The sequence below is a fragment of the Phaethon aethereus genome (assembly GCF_964289735.1).
Source record: "Phaethon aethereus genome assembly, chromosome: 3".
NCBI lineage: Eukaryota > Metazoa > Chordata > Aves > Phaethontiformes > Phaethontidae > Phaethon > Phaethon aethereus.
The window spans coordinates 25,104,263-25,119,514 of record NC_138576.1 but is presented as its reverse complement, the minus strand read 5'-3'; the positions used below and the strand labels follow the sequence as shown (position 1 = coordinate 25,119,514).

General features: G+C 36.4%; 1 protein-coding gene across 1 annotated transcript in view; it reads left to right on the top strand.

Annotated features, from left to right (window-relative positions):
* The window catches only part of CSMD1 (CUB and Sushi multiple domains 1), a gene marked incomplete at both ends in the record, with an annotated part of 1,255,958 nt that overhangs the window by 990,894 nt on the left and 249,812 nt on the right, over positions 1-15,252 (top strand). Inside the window, 2 exons of the mRNA XM_081998094.1 lie at positions 636-805; positions 8,789-8,945. Coding sequence (XP_081854220.1) covers positions 636-805; positions 8,789-8,945 — 327 coding nt within the window. The remainder of the gene's footprint in view (positions 1-635; positions 806-8,788; positions 8,946-15,252) is intronic.

The window sequence follows — 15,252 nt, the reverse complement described above, 5'->3', positions numbered from 1 at the left end:
ATGTCTGCTCCTGAAAGTGCCAATCAGTTCTTACTACAAATGTCCGTGAAAAAGACTCACCTACTGTTTACCTGAAAAAGAAGGGGGCTGTCTGCTTGGACCTGATTGATGTCAATAAATATTGGTTTGCTTTTTAGTTTTTTTTTTTATTTCTGGTGGAGAAAAAAATGTTTGAATGCTCTTGATTTACTGCCACATTCTTTTACCTCAGCAGCTTGTTGTCTGCTTTTTCTAATACTTATTTGTAAAGCTGAACAGGGATGTAAGTGAAATCAGTGTTTTATTTGAAATGTTACTACAATAATTACATTTCAACAAACATCTGATTTTTATGAAATCTGGCTAACCTGCTTTATAGGTTAGTGAGATGGGAGGACCAGGGATAAATTGAAGGTAAAGAGAGTTCAATAAAAGCACCTCAGTGCACATAATAAACTTACTCAGTGAAATGCAGGAGATAGCAACTTTGGTAGGGTTTCTAGGAGTTTGTTCTACAGATGAAATCCGACAGAAAGATACTGTTCCTAGATAGCCTGTTAGAGTTTTCATAGAGTCTGAATATTACAGCAAATAACCCACACTTTCTTGAAATGGATAATTCACTTCTTTTTTTTCCATGTGTCTGTTTTCTTTAGCTGAATGTGGAGCAACTGTCTCTGGAAATGAAGGAACATTGCTGTCTCCAAATTTTCCATCTAATTATGACAACAACCATGAATGTATCTATAAAATTGAAACAGAGGCTGGAAAAGGGATCCATCTTAGAGCCAGGAGCTTTCAGCTGCGTGAGGGAGATATAGTTAAGGTAAAAAGAAAATAATTTCACTTTCTACTATGCTCAACATTCACATTGCATGAACAACTGTGCTTTTAACACCAATTATTTTTATTTTCTTTTTACTTTCTCACACAAAATGAAAAATTCTATGTGGATAGCATCGCTTTCTTTATACTACGTTCAATTATTTATACTAGATTCAAAGAAACTATAGGTGGCATTAAGAGTTCAATTATATTTGTAGAAGTACTAGGTTATTTACAATGGGTTAAAATCTAGAAAGAAAATCTAAAATGTGAACTTGGATTTTGAAGTGTCTATATAAATATTACTGTGAACAGAAAATAATAAGTGTAGCATGGTGATTATTTAACAAAGGACAAGCTTTAATTTTGGTACCTTTTTGGTAGACTTTTATTTTTGTATTTTCTTTGTTTTGTGCAGAACTTTTTTTCCAAATTAATTCATTTGCTCATTTGAATATAAAGAAGCTAGCTAACATATAGCATTGTAATAGTGACTAAAACTGTAATTACAGAAGATAGTTTTCATTCTTTTACATTGTAGGTAGCCTTTGAAACACAGCCTAAATAGGTACTGATTATGAACATGTAATGTACTTTTCTACAGCATGGCCAGAATCTGTCTTTTCTTAATAATGGCTGCTTCATTCTTGTATGTACTGAAAATCATGTCATTCATCTGAAATTTTGAGCATACATTAAATTACTCTTTCAAATTTATGTCTTTAAATTTTCAGAGTTAATTGATACTTCACATCACCAAGTATTCAGAATTCAGTTAACAACTTGCTGTCTGTGGATCTCTGAGCAAAACATTTAACATGTTAGAAATTGCTGTCTACATTTCTAACTTGATTTTACTATTTTTATTTGCACTGAATGGTTCCCACAGTGAGTCTAAAGATACTGTTATGGATCAGATTTTGGTGGCCATACATTTATTCATTTTGTCATCTTAAGAGACTCCTCATGTTAGTAAGTGTGACAATTCAATCTGAAGTTATACATTCCTGCAAAGTACAAGGTATTTAGAGATATGATGGAGGTTGTGAGGAAAAGAAAAGGACTTCCCTTTAAGTATTGTCTTTCAAATACAGGCATTCATATCTTTGTTATTATACCTGTTCTTTTTAGCACATAGACTGGATTAGACCATGAAATAAGCAAAACTTTAAGAATCCCCAGTAGTATTAGAAAGTTATGTTCAAAAGAACAGCATTTTCTCCATCTTTACCCACAAAATCCTTGATAATAAATGCCTCCAAACTTGTGTGGCCACCTTGTATAAAACACTGCAAGACCTTGGCCTATGGTTTTCCTTTTAGATCAAAAAGGATTGAGTAGGTGGGCAAGATATGTGGTCTGTATTTCCCTTTGCTCCCATTTTCCATGGTCTGACAGTGCAGATTCTCAAAAGTATTTTTGCTCTGAACAGATGCAGGAGACAAGGATGAACTTAATTTCCCACTGAGATGCTTGGATATGGTACATAAGTCTCCCAGAAGTTTTGCACATAGCAAGTTTATAAATAATTTAATAAAATACCTGAATAAAAAAAATCTTAGAGAAAACTAAACAAACATTCAAGAAACTCAGTTATTCTTTAGAACATTTCACAAGTAATGTCAAGCATACATAGAGATATTCCCTGGAGATGTAAGATTTGCCTGAGAGAAAGCTGTTCTGAGCAATCTGTTAGATACTTTCTTCCTTCATAGTTCTGTTAGCACAATACTCCTGAGGATCCATGAGAAGCAAAGGCAAAATTGTGGTGATGTCTGTACTGCAAGATCTGGTGTCTGGTTCTGAGGCAACTAGCACAGCACAACTTCCATTTATACAATTAAACTCTTTTTCCTCATAGCCTCTCTATAACCTACAGTTATAAAAATAAAATCTATTTTCTCTCCACTCCCATGCCAGGATGTCCTTGTATGTATTTCCACTGGAATCAGCCTTTGATCTAGCCACCAAACACACCGATGCATTGTCTGGAAGACTGTCAAAAGGAGCAGGCCAAAATCTTGACTGAAAATGTGCCAGACGTTGAACAGTGTGCAACTGAATGTTAATATTTGGGGTTATGTCCTAGCTTTGTTTATATTAGCGGCCAAAGTATCTCTAGTATTCAGGTTTTATAAACTTGTCCATGAAGCTTCTGATTTCTTTAGTTAATCTATAGGACATATTATTCTAGACTGAAAGAAATGTTCTTTCCAGTCTTGCCATGCATCATGAGATGATACCGACTGCCTGATTCCCACTAAAAAGACATTTTGTGATGATTTAAAACCTGCTAGCTGAAAGTAAAGAACATTCCAGCAACCCAGCATTGGAAGCCAGCATGAAGAATTTTTGTTTTCCAAAACAATATCAGTTATGTTAGAAACATAAGAGTTACCAAGTGATCCATCTAGCTCAGTATGCTTTCTCTGATAATAGTGATAGGTGGTTTTATTTAGGTAAAATATGCAAGCTTGGCTATTGTTTATGCTTCATCACTCCTCCAACATCCACAGCTGTTGGGTTAAATTAGACCACACTTCACTGTGCCTTCCATCTGCCACAGACCTGTTGCCTTTGAATGTTAGTAGTCCTTTAAAATTAGTTGATGCTACTAGATATCTCTTCTGTGACAGCAAATCCTAGAAGTTCACTATGTACTGGGTAAAAAAAGTATTTTCTTTCATCTCTTTGAAATCAACATCATTAGCTTATTAATGAAACATCAAGTTTCATTAAGCACTCTTTGCTCTAACAATACAGGATTTAATGAATAGGTTTGCATTCATGTTCTCTAATGCCTTCATTATTTTGTAATCCTCAGTCACAACCCTGCTCAGCCTTCTCCTGTCCAGTCTCTGCTTCTAAGACAGATGTTTCTTAACCATTATCTGTGTATGCACTTTCCACAGCTCCACTCTGCCTGTCTGTGCATGTGCAGACCAGACCAGAAGACTCAAGAAATGGATACTACAAGGCAGTACTATATGCAGAGGCAAAATAGTGTTCTCTATTTTGTTTTTAACCTTCAATCATCTACAAACCCTCATATTTCAGTGCTACATCATTTTTAGCACAAATTGTCAATTTTGTTTGTACACATGTGGAGTGCTATCTTCTCCTTCATACAGGGTCATACATTCGTCTTCAGTAATTTATCTGAGGTCACTATTGCATTCCTTTTCATTTTTATTTTTCTTTTTTTTTCAAAGAAACTAGCCTTTTTAATATCAGTTAGGAAAAAGGGAAATATCTTATGGACTACAGCACCCTATTCTTCACCAAGAAGGATGAGTTCATTCTCAGCTAACAAGATATTTTATTTTACTTTGTTTTGTTTTGAATCCCTAAAATGGTTCAGAACTGTGCCTTAACCATGGTTGCATGTTTTGCTTATAGTGTAGTTTACGCAAATGTATACTCTCTACTGTCTTCTCCCTCTTACCTTTTCTCATTTGCCTGGGAAGGACATCTGAGCACGTGAGACAGAAATAAATCATGTGCTCTGACCAGATCTACAATCTGAGCAATTGGGAAATTAAGATATTCTTCAAAGGCTTACCTTTCCCACAGCTTTGGCAGGGCTGTGGACTACTGAAGTTTGCTTTCTTTCCTATCTGTGTCACAAATATGAGCAAAGTATGTTAGAAACACCAGACTTCTTCTGCCTTGTGTTTGCACAGAAGAAAGCCCCAAGATTGCCTTGCAGGCAACTTGTGAGTGATGCACTAAGGCTTACGAGTATTTATAAAACTTGAGCTGAAATATAGGATATTTTCCCACCTGAACATCTTAGTTTGTTTTTAAAGGAAACATGTACTTAGGTAATGTTGCATTGGGTGCAGGTGCCCAGGCACCGGCAGTGGGGGGACCTGCAGGGCAGCCTCTGTGAAGAGCGGTTGGGGCTGCCCCGTGCCGGACACAACCAGTTCCGGCCGGCTCCAACCCACCCACCACAGGGCACAGCTGAGCCTCGCAGCCAAGGTGGTGGTGCCTCAGGGAAAGCGTATGTAAGAAAGGGTAAACCATAGTGTGTGGAGTGAGGGAAAAAAAAGTGTGAGAAACAATCCTACTAATGCCAAGGTCAACCCACCACAAAAATCTTACAAAGTATATAACATCACTATTTGTTTGAGGTAGGATCACTAAGAATTCCATGAGGATTTAATGAAAAGATTTGGAAATATATATAGAAGGTTGCATTACAATGTCAGGAAGCTGTACATGAATTCTCTCTCAAACCATCAAAACAATGTTTTCAAAGCATTTCCTTACCCAGCATTTCCTTCTTCAGGTGAGTGTCCATTTTTACATTCCCACAGCAGGTGCAGATATATTAGCAACGTTACTAGAGCATTTCACCTCATGAATAATTGTAGCACTGTCCTCTTCTCTTGCCTGCATATTTTAATCCCAGCAGTAGAGCAAGCACTTCCCTTTTAGCTCCTCACAAATGTTTAGGGGAAATGGGGCGTCCCTGAATGCTCTGGCTACATTTATCCTAGCGCTCCAAACAGCTTTGTGATCATTCCCTGCTGCCCCTGAGGCCAGCTTCCGCAGGTTGACTACACCTATAACTTTAAAGTCTCTAATCTTACAAAACAAGGTGGCTCACTCAAACTGTCTCTCAGAAACAGTCCCTCGCCTATGCACCTCCTGGATTAGTGCTTTCTCAGGAATAATTTGTGAGGGTGTTAGTAGGTTTGCATTAAATGTGCGCCAGGGATGTACCAACAATAAATATTATGTGGACAATCTAGCTGCGGTGACTGGACGCCTACTGTGGCACTGTTCATTTGCTTTGAAAATATAAACCACCTTCAGCTGTATATACTCAATTAGGTGTACTGTTGGTGCAAGTGGGAATATTGAGGCTGGATATTGAGGCTGTGATGCATAGAGAATTACAATTAATTTGCAAGCATATTTCTGACATCAGTAAGACCATGTGCATGAGGAAGGGTCAAAACTAATGCTTTCAAGGAGAATATGTGCAGGTTAATGACCATAAGTCATGAGCAAAGCTTTCCATAGCTGTGGCAATGTTTGAACTTGAATTAGCAGGAAAGAAATCTGAACTCAAGAAATTGAAACAGAATCACTGTTTTGAGGTATATGGAAAAACTGAAAACCTGGATTATCTGTTTATTTTAAAGATTATCCTTTTTCAGTCTCTAAAACTTCAACTTCCTGATCTCCCTGCTTTAACTGCCACTTGAAATTTCATAATTCTTTGAAGTGGCTGTTTATGGTGAAATCTATATTGAAATCACTGTGAATTTGTTAAGAGGTAAGAGGAAAACCAGAATGTAATTTCATGTCTTTCATCTGTTTGGACAGATAGACCCTCCTTATTTCTTCATGTGGGAGAAAATAGTAATTGTAGCATGTGAATTATATTTCAAATGCTTTCTCCTAAATGAATTAAACATTTGCACTATATATGAGTTAATAGTTACCATATCTAGACTAGTGTATTAAATGTGTTCTCTGGCTCTGGACACAGTCCAGAGAGAGATGACAGAACACAATGGTTGCACACAAGCTGCCTACTGAGAATGGTGCTTGGCCCACACTAATTGCCAAACCATGACCAAGAATTGTTAGAGAAAATGCTTTTTCTTTCTCAGGGGTAGTTCAAAAAAGTTGTCAGTATAGACAGTGGAGCTTCAATGCTTATATTTGTTCATTAACACAGTTTCAATTACTAAAGTAGACATGTACCTCATTATGTCTGTAATGTTAAGAATAGCTGGACAAGTGTCACTGGTTAAAAATTGTCATGTTTTTTTTTACAGCTGCTTTCACATGATACCTCACTTCTATTTCATAAAACAATGTTTTCATTTGTGTCTTCATTCATCTTTAGAGATACTATTATTTAACTTGGTGATCCTCAGGTAGGAAAAGTATCTGTAACAGTCAGTGAAACATAACACTAGGAACAGGATGTCTAAGGGACAATTGTAGGAATTAGCTGTTATTTTTTTCTTTAAAAAATGAATGGAGTCACTTTTATTTTGACATAGAGAACATTTTCAATTGACAGTTAAAAGCAGGTAATTCCATTCAAAGTAATATCTCTCAAACCAAGTAAAAGATACCTGTGCTTTTTGCATAATATGCATGATCAGCATGTTATTAAAAATAAATCTTATGGTGAACACATGCAATAGATTTGTACAATAAAGCGTAATCAGTCCATGCAAGTGATCTGTAGTGCTGGCCCAGGGCAATGGTAGAAGCTTGGAGGCATTTTTTCAGATTCTCTTAGCACAGCTTAAAGTCATATTTCTGCCAAGAGGTAGAATTAAGTATGTGTTACTGGTTGCACAAATCTTAAATACAGTTGTTTCTGTCTTCCAATAGCTTATTTATGTGCACTGATATAAGACAATCTTTGCCTTAGTAATAAGGACAGAACATGCGTTCTATCAATGGCCAGCTTAATATATTATTTTTCAAAAACTTCTTTTAGGGAAGATCATTATTTATATCTTTTTATGGTTATTAAAAGAGATTTGTGCTTTTATCTTGAAAACTACTTATGCATGTTGGTTTTAGGGGTTTTTTTTTTAATGTCGGTACTTGAGATGAATGAGGTACTTTCAAGATATCCACCTATATTGACAGTATGCTGGTATTTTCTCCATGGAGAAAATAGCTCTGCTTTTAACTGTTGGTCATCATCCATAATGTAGTTGCAGTTGTCTGTCCTCTCAAAAAATGCATTTCTAAATTTCATTAGTGGATCTAACTGGACATTCAAATAGGAAAAAGTGTCTGTCACTCAGATGTAGCAATTTAGATTATTAAACGGGTCACTGCCTGCTTCTGGCTGGAATAAGTATAGAACCTCACTGTACCACAAGGTCTGAGACTGCAGAGGTAAAGATCCAGAGCCTAAGATATTTACTGTAATTCTAAATTTGTACTAGTTATCTACAGTAACTCTAGGACATATGAGATCAGGATAAATTATCTTCTACTTCATATTACAAACTAGCTGACAGATTCATTACTTGTTTTTGTATAAGTATCCACATGATGTATGATATATGTTTTGGAAGTATCAAACACACTTCATATTTGCCTGTTTTTCCATGAGAATCTACAGGTGTTTTATTTAATTTCAAGAAGAAATTAACTTTTTTAAATTAAATTTTTTAAAATTCATCTTTGAGAAAACAACCCACGGAAGACTGTTTTGGCAGTTTGCGGTTTCAAAGTTTTGCAACAAGCAAAAATAATTTTTCACCCTCTAGACAATACTAACCCTCTGTACTTGTCCTGTATTGGTGAGCAATCAAAAGGATATTCTTATTTATTCTAGACTTTGAAAAATCACAGAGGTTAATATTGTTGATTTTGTTCTCCACTGAAAGTTTTTAAAAAAGTAACATGGTAAGGACAAACATCTCCACACTCTCGTTTGGAAACAGACTCATATATCTTTTTGAAGACTTATCTTGCTTTGTTAAAACCTGTAGTAAACCAAAAAATACTTCAGGCTCAGAGTCTGAAATAAAAGGTGACAGATTGACTTTAATACCTCAGCTCTGTTGTCAATATCTCCAGACAGAGAGAACAGAGTAGAATGGGGTTTACCTCTTACAGCCTTACTTCAATTGTGATTTCAGAAAATATACCTTTGTGTTAACTTTTGTGAATAATCATGAAAAATAATCTGAGTTTATAAAACCTCAGAAGATAGAGTCATGTATAAATATAATTTTCATTCAAGATGACCTCACAAAACTGGAAAGGAAAAAAGACTATAAAACACCTTAAGGCAGAATATTTTGTATTTCACTGAATTGTATAACCAAGTGGTATGTACTTCACAAAATGGAAATACGAAGTTTTTGGAGAAACTATTGGCAATACATGGCTAACTTTGGAAGTATTGTATAAAGCTAAACTAACATTTTCCAAATATTGCAATTTGATGTCCAGTTTCATACTATTATTTTGTTTCTACAAGGTGTATGATGGAAAAGACAGTTTTTCACGCTCTCTGGGATCCTTCACCAAGAATGACATGATGGGAGTTATCCTTAATAGCACCTCTAACCATTTGTGGATAGAGTTTAATACCAATGGATCTGATACTGACCAAGGATTTCAGCTCACTTACACAAGTAAGTAGCTCACAAATATCATCTGACTGACTGTTTTGCGGAGAAATACATATTTCTCAGATGTAGTGTTTTCTCATAGAATGGTGAAGACAATTTCCTAGAATATATTGTGATTAGCAGGCTGAAGTTTAGTTGCCTGCTTGGCTGGATAGATGTTCATAATTTAAGAAGACTACTAAAAGTAAAATTGTAACCTTTTAAGTTTAGAAAGCATTATTATTTTAAAGACTTAGTAGTGGGGTTTGAAAAAGAGTGAATTGTGGCATATGTGGGTTGAATATATTAGTGTTATACTGTAGCAGAAAACTTAATACGGTGCCAGATTTTAAAATTGGAATATTAAATTCCTCTAGTCAAATTAAAAAAAAAAAAAGTACAAATGAGAATAGAAAGAATAAAATGTGCCTAGGTGCACACTCTTAACGTGTCGTGATTGCTTGTCAGGATCAGGGTAGACTATGCTGGAGGCCTGAGTGAACAAGTTTTGATGAACAGTGCACTTGTCCCACATTAATTTAATTTAATTTAAATTAATGTCATTAATTTAAGTAATTTATCTGGGAAAACAGTGAGTCTTTTGGGCAGGGGGATAACTTCGGGGATAATTAGTTTGTTTCCAACACACATAAACAGATACTTTGTCCAAGTTGCAAGGAATCTCCAAGTACCCTTTGCCTTCAATTTATTCCCTTTTACATCAGCTTCCATGAGCTCCTGTTGAACCCTGCAGAGCAGAGCACCACATCATACTGTGGCACAGAAATGGAATCACAGCTCTTTATAGTACATCTGCTGGTTTCCCTTTGGATTGGAACCAGCTGTGGAATAAACAGAAATAATTCTCTTTCACTTCTGTCTTTCTGCTGTGCCTGGTAAATCTGAAATCTTATCATCCTACCTTTAGTGTTTTTTTTCTTCCAAAACCGTGAAGGAAAGGAAGGGTTCTCTGACTAGATGAAACGTAGCAAAGTGATTTATTTTCCTTTTCTTTTTTTTTTTAAATCCAGGTAGTATATATTCTTTCATTTTATATTTTAGAATCCAGAAAGAGTAACTAGAAATTAAAAATAGATTTGCCCGTAGAGACTAGAATTTTTCCTTTGAAAAAAGGAACAGAACAATTGTTTTAAAAATAATCTTATTTTAAGGGCTTGGATTTCAAGGGATTTGAAGCAGTGGTAAGTTTCACCTACCATTTAGGAATAGCATTTCATTTAAAGATGGAAATTTGCTTAATTTGTGCATCCAATAGCTTGATTTTGTTACACTTCAGTTTGCAATTCTAGTAAGATTTGCTCTCCCATACCACATTCTTATATGTAAATTAACATATGATGATTCATGTCTCAAGGCTTTTTTTCCTGGCTGTTTGATGAGTTTTGAATCACTATTTTCTGTTCTTCCAAGTATTTTCACATTTCCTGAAGTGTGTAGACAGAGTTTGACACAGTCTTCTAACAGTAACTTTAACAATACTGTGTACAGGGCAAAACACACTTTCCTGTGTCTCCATAACATTTACCTTTTTTTTGTTGCTAAATATCTTATTTAATATATCATATGTGATCAATTTGTAGCAGTTCATATTGAAATGTTTCTCTGTAATGACTTTTCCTCCTGCCTGCTCTCACATGAGACAGTCCCTGTTTGTAAATACAGTCTAATTCCTTTTCACACGTATTTTCAGGAAGCCAAATTCAAGAAAATACCGTTTGAGATAGTGATCATCTAACCACCTCACCATCTAACCAAACTGATTTCCATCAATTGTAACAAGATAACATATTCTTTGTTATTTCCAAACACTTCAGTGTGGGACTTTTCAACTTTTATAAATTGATACAAGCAGAAGATGCATTCTTTTGGAATGCTTTGAAAATTGGCTGCAGTGCTGACTCCCATTCTTTTTCTGAAAGAGTCCAATCCTAGCAATATTTAAAAGATTAGATAAGCCAGAAATTTATATTCATTATTTGATGGGATTGGACTTTTTGGTGCAGTTCCAGTGCAGTCACTAAACAAATGTGTTCATTTTGCATTTGGTAAATACATCAAGCACAAAATTATAATTTTCTGTTTGGATTAATCAAGCTGTAGTTTACAGCTGGATTTCACTTCACTGAAAGATTACTCTGCAGTTTATTTATTCCCTTTTCAAATTGAAATATAGTGCCAGATACTTTAAAATTACTAAAAGAAAAAAGTTAAAACAGTGTTAAAATGTGGTCTCACTGAAGGAAATGAGAAATATATATGCTGGAGTGAATCAAATTGAATAAAAACTATCATAAGACTGTTAGAAAGAGCTAGGGGACGTGATGGTGTAATAATTCTTGTAGTAAATCAATTCTGGTTATTCCCTATCTGATTGCTGAGTTCTTGCTGCCTACAAGTGATACATCAACTGCCCTTAACTGTAGGTTTTTGTAGTACTTTTCTTCCCATTAACGCTATTGAAATAAAGATAAGTACAGCTTTGAACCTTCAATTTTAGAACCATTACAATGTGTTATTAAAAAGACTAACTTAAAACATTACTATTTCAGTCTGTGCAACTACTTTTCCCTCTTTTTTAACATTGTGAATTCTGTGGAGATGTTAAATTTACAAATACAACAGAAGAAAAAACTAATGATCCATGAGAATAGAAATATGGATAAAGAAACTTCTATTTCTGTTTTCAGAATCTCATTACTGACATAATAAAACAGAGTTCTATAAACTCAGAATCTGAGTGGTTTGTCTATATCATAGAAATCAAAATATAAGCAGATATTAAAAGGAAATCTATAAAGGATTCAGGTTCTAATGAAATCTGCTATACAGGAAACTGCTTCAGGGTAAGAACAATACTGAATGGAAGCTGGAAATTATAATGATTTTATGCTTTGATCTGTAATTGTGAGATGGTTTCAAGGAAATGGATTTAGCACAATGGGTAGAGAGAATTTTTTATTGGAAAGGATCATCCACCAGTAGTCCCAAGTCATTCTCAGCAGGGCTGCTCTCAATCCCTTCATCCCCCAGCCTGGACTGATACCCAGGGTTGCCCTGAACCAAGTGTGGGAGCCTGCAGTTGGGGCCTTGTTGAACCTCATGATGTTCACACGGGCCCATTCCTTGAGCTCGTTCAGGTCGCTCTGGATGGCATCCCAACACTCAGGCATGTTAACTGTACCACTCAGCTTGGAGTTGTCTGCAAAACTGCTGAGGCTGTGCTCAATCCCACTGTGTAGGTGATTGGTGAAGATATTAATGATTACTGGTCCCAGCACAGACCCCTGAGGGACACCAGTCATCGCCATCTCCATGTGGCTATCAGGTGATTGACCACTACCCTCTGGATGCAACCATCCAAACAATTCGTCATCCACCCAACAGTCCACCCATCAAATCCATCTCTCTCCAATTTAGAGAGAAGGATATTGTGGGGGAGCATGTCAGAGGCCTTACACAAGTCCACATAGACAACATCCATAGCTCTTCCCTTGTCCATTGATGTAGTCACTCCATCACAGAAGACCACGAGGGTTGTCAGGCAGGACTAGACCTTTGTGAAGCCGTGCTGGCCACTTTCATGGGAAATGTTGTAAAATCCAAGGAACAAAAAAGGACTTTTAAGATGGTTTTAATTTCCTAAGAGTAGAGGACATCAGTAGAGATGTGCATGTAAAAATATAAGTTTATACATGTTGTAGCTACAAATGACTCATGTTGACCTTTTTTTTCCTGGTTTAGAAAATTTTTATGATTTCGGGGATTTTTTTTTTTCCCTTGGCCAGTTAGAACTTTTCTCCCTGAGACACCTCTAGTTTTTGTGAGGAAGAGAAGATGTAGCCCTAGATGTTTCCACAGCTGACTTACCTTCCCTGTTCACTGCTCAGTTAGAAGATCTGGCCATTCTGGTATAAAGATACCAGTGCTTTGTGCTGTCATGTCAGTAGTATTTCACGTTAAATTGACATTCAAATTAAAATGAAATCTTACTGATGCCACAGAGTGACAGGCAGTAAAAGCAAAACACAGTTGTCTGGTAAAAGTAACAGACTGCAACTTTAAATAAGGAGCAGTGCAATACAGCCTCTGAATAACAAACAGGCAGTCTCCCTGCAGTGTCTAACCACTCCCCTATCACAGTCCTGACACAAGAGAAATTTTAACAGTGGCCATTTTCACTCATCATGTGGAGAACCGAACTTATTGTCACTTGTGTCACAAATACTTCCTTGCTAACATTTAATCCTCATTCTTTGAACATAGTCTCACGTTTCTTAGCTATTGGAAAAACAAAAACAGTCCTTTCACACTTTATCATACATCTCATACACAATTGTTTTGTGATGCTCTCAATACTGCATAAGGCTGACTACTCTCTAATTTGTATGGAGTTGTACAGATCACAGACTATTCAGCACTATACTGTACTTCCACAGTGATCACTCTTAAGTTATTGTAACATGTACAGTAATTTTACTTGTGCCTTATTTGGTTCATGTAGATGTCAATGCAAAAATTACTGTCACAATTTTTGTTTGCCAACACCTGTGTCATTGGTTGTCTTTTAAACAATTGCCATTTTATGTACATGTTCAAAATTCATAGAAAGAAGGTAAAAGAGTTAAAACCATCTTCATATCTCAAAACAAAGGCTGCAACAAAGAAGATAGTGTCTGTGCTTCCTGTTCAAATATTTGTCCATCCTTGTTTCCTCAGTAAAAGTTCTCACACAGTTGAGAACTAAAGAATCCCTCACAGTACTGGCTAGAACTCTCAAAACTCATTTCTTTTAATGATGCCTGAAAATGGATGTCTATATTCATGATACTATCCACCCATGTCCTCAGAAAGTATCCCAAAGTTGTGGTGTGTAAGGAACTTTACCAGCATGAAAAACTGCTCTTTGGAATTGTCCTCAGAACTGATGGCTTTTAACCAAGTTCCTTGTGCTGGAGGTTGCCTGTCTGAGATAGCGTGAGGTTGCTCTCTGTCCTTATCCAGACAACTGCTCTTTTAGGAGCAGCTTATCTATCTCTCTATGGCAATTTCATGGTTCCTCAGTCTTATGCAGGATATAATAAAAGAAAGCTTCACTTATCTGCAGAGTAAGCTTTGGAGTCCATTGTAATGAGTTAGTGGAAGTGTCCATCTGCTCCAGGAATACTGACAGATATTATCTGTAGGAATGTGCCTGGTTGCACTGAACCACTCAGCCTTATGTTCTGCCTCACAACAGACTTCTGTGTGCTTCAGAAACACACAGAACCAGTTACAGACTTTATAAAGTCTGAAAACCATTCAGAGATTTGTGGTATACTGTAGCTAGATTTTGACTTTTCGAAGGCCTTTCGCTCACCTGTTTCTGATTTGCTGCTCTAGTTCCATGTTAGTTCCTCAACACTTGTCTTTTATTTGTATCCTCCATTTCCCTATGATGTGAAATTAGATATTTTCCTGCACTTCTCTGCTAAAATGGAAATGACGTCTGGAAAAAGTCTCACTAAGGAATTTTCTTTTTGAGAGTGAATGGTATGTAGACTTAGATCTTAACTTAATGTTAACTTCCACCAATTTTGAATCTATGACCATTTCTTTTACTGAAAGCAGAATTCTGCATGGCTATCATTTCTGCCAGAAGAGTGGGCAAGATTCAGGCCCTTGAGCTGTGCTCAACTCCATACAACTTGCATCAAATTCTATGTAGTTTTCCTAAAATACAACAGATTTAGGATTGTTCGTGGATATATTTTTTTTTATTGTAGGTTTGATATTTTTATTTGCACTTATAATACTCTATATTTAGCATGCATAGATAGCAGTTTTACAATATTCTTTTGATTTGCCTCAAGCTATACTTTTCAGATTAAGAAAAGAAATTTGAAATGCTTTTCACAGAATCACAGAATCATTAAGGTTGGAAAAGACCTTTAAGATCATAAAGACCAACCATCAACCCAACACCACAAAGCCCACTAAACCATGTCCTGAAGTGCCACATCTACACATTTTTTCAACACTTCCAGAGATGGTGACTCCACCACCTCCCTGGGCAGCCTGTTCCAATGCTTGACCACCCTCTTGGTGAAGAAGTTTTTCCTAATATCTAATCTAAACCTCCTCTGGCGTAACTTGAGGCCTTTTCCTCTCGTCCTATCACTAGTTACTTGGGAGAAGAGACCAACACCCACCTCACCACAACCCCCTTTCAGGTAGTTGTAGAGAGCGATAAGGTCTCCCCTCAGCCTCCTCTTCTCCAGACTGAACAACCCCAGTTCCCTCAGCCGCTCCTCAGAAGACTTGTGCTCCAGAC